The 1,439-nt window shown below is 51.8% G+C and overlaps 1 protein-coding gene across 1 annotated transcript; it reads right to left on the bottom strand.

Moving 5' to 3' along the window:
* Positions 1 to 497: 497 nt before the first annotated feature.
* LOC102767376 (olfactory receptor 1I1) lies at positions 498 to 1,439 on the bottom strand. Its single transcript, XM_006759235.1, has one exon. It carries the CDS (start codon positions 1,437 to 1,439, stop codon positions 498 to 500), a length of 942 nt encoding a protein of 313 aa, XP_006759298.1.

The raw sequence follows: 1,439 nt of genomic DNA, 5'->3' as shown, positions 1-1,439 counted from the left end.
CTGGGAAGGCATGCATTGAAGGCCTTTTGATGACAACAATCCCCACCCAAAGTCATGGTCACAAGGCCCTCAGTGATACCTGGTGGCTGCTGAAACCACTTACAAGAGAGGTAACCTAATCAGATACTATCAAAGTCCTTCCCTAAGTCACTAAGGAAGCAAAGCTAGGTAGCTGGCTTTATCAATATTAAAATGAGAGTAGCCAATCTTTTGTTTGACTAGTATTATCCATATAGCAATCCTATCAGGCTGATACCCCAGAGAGGGCTAATTAAAAGTCTTCCCTTCAGGGAAGATAAAACCAGGGAAAATGCATACCTCTCCCTTTGGGTTCCTGTAGCTTTTTATTCATCTCTTTGTGATGCATTTGTCATATTGTAATGATTTATTTACATGTCTCTATCCCCCACTAGATCTGAATACCTTGAGTTCACCTCATTCTCCCCAGCACCCTACTGTGGTCCGGAGCACAGTAGGTGCTCAATACCTGTTCTGCCCTAGGACTGAGAGGAGGTTGTTCTGCTGAGGAGCTTCCTCAGGGCCACCTTTATGTCCTTGTTCCTGAGACTGTAGATAAATGGGTTCAGCATGGGGATGACCACCCCGCACATCAGGGCAGCTGCCTTGTCCTTCTGGGAGGAGGTGAGTGAGGCGGGCTGCAAGTACACGGCAAAGATGGTGCCATAGAACAGCGACACCACGGTGAGGTGGGAGCCACAGGTGGAGAAGGCCTTCCATTTGCCCTGAGCAGAAGGGATCTTGAAGACCGCCCGGAAGATGCAGGTGTAGGAGAGGAGAATGCACGAGAGCGGGCTGATGCCCATGAGAATGCCAAAAGCAAAGATCACCAGCTCATTGGTGTGGGTGTCGGAGCAGGAGAGCTTCAGCAGGGGTATGAGGTCACAGAAGAAGTGGGGGATTTCGGAGCCTGCGCAGAAGGTCAGCTGAGCCATGAGGCAGGTGTGCACGAGTGACTGGAGGTTGGTGATCAGCCACGGCCCACCGACCAGCAGCCCACAGACACGGGGGCTCATGATGACCAAGTAGCGCAGAGGGTAGACAATGGCCACAAACCGGTCAATGGCCATCGCTGCCAGGAGGAAGCTGTCCATGGTCCCGAACAGGTGGAAGGCATACATCTGGACAAGGCAGCCGGTGTAAGGGATGGCTCGGCTCTGGGACCAGAGGTTTGCCAGCATCTTGGGCACGGTGGTAGATGAGAAGAAGGCATCGACGAGGGACAGGTTGGAGAGGAAGAAGTACATGGGCGTGTGGAGGTGGGAGTCTGAGACAATGGCCAGGATGATGAGCAGGTTCCCAAAGACAGTGATCAGGTACATGGAGAGGAACAGCCCAAACAGGAGGGCATGATACTCTGGCTTTTCTGAGAGTCCCAGGAGAAGGAATTCTGAGACGACTGTTTGATTTTCTGGTTCCAT

The sequence above is a fragment of the Myotis davidii genome, unplaced genomic scaffold, assembly GCF_000327345.1.
Source record: "Myotis davidii unplaced genomic scaffold, ASM32734v1 scaffold56, whole genome shotgun sequence".
NCBI lineage: Eukaryota > Metazoa > Chordata > Mammalia > Chiroptera > Vespertilionidae > Myotis > Myotis davidii.
The sequence above is the reverse complement of the archived record's forward strand: the minus strand, read 5'-3'. Positions and strand labels throughout refer to the sequence as shown.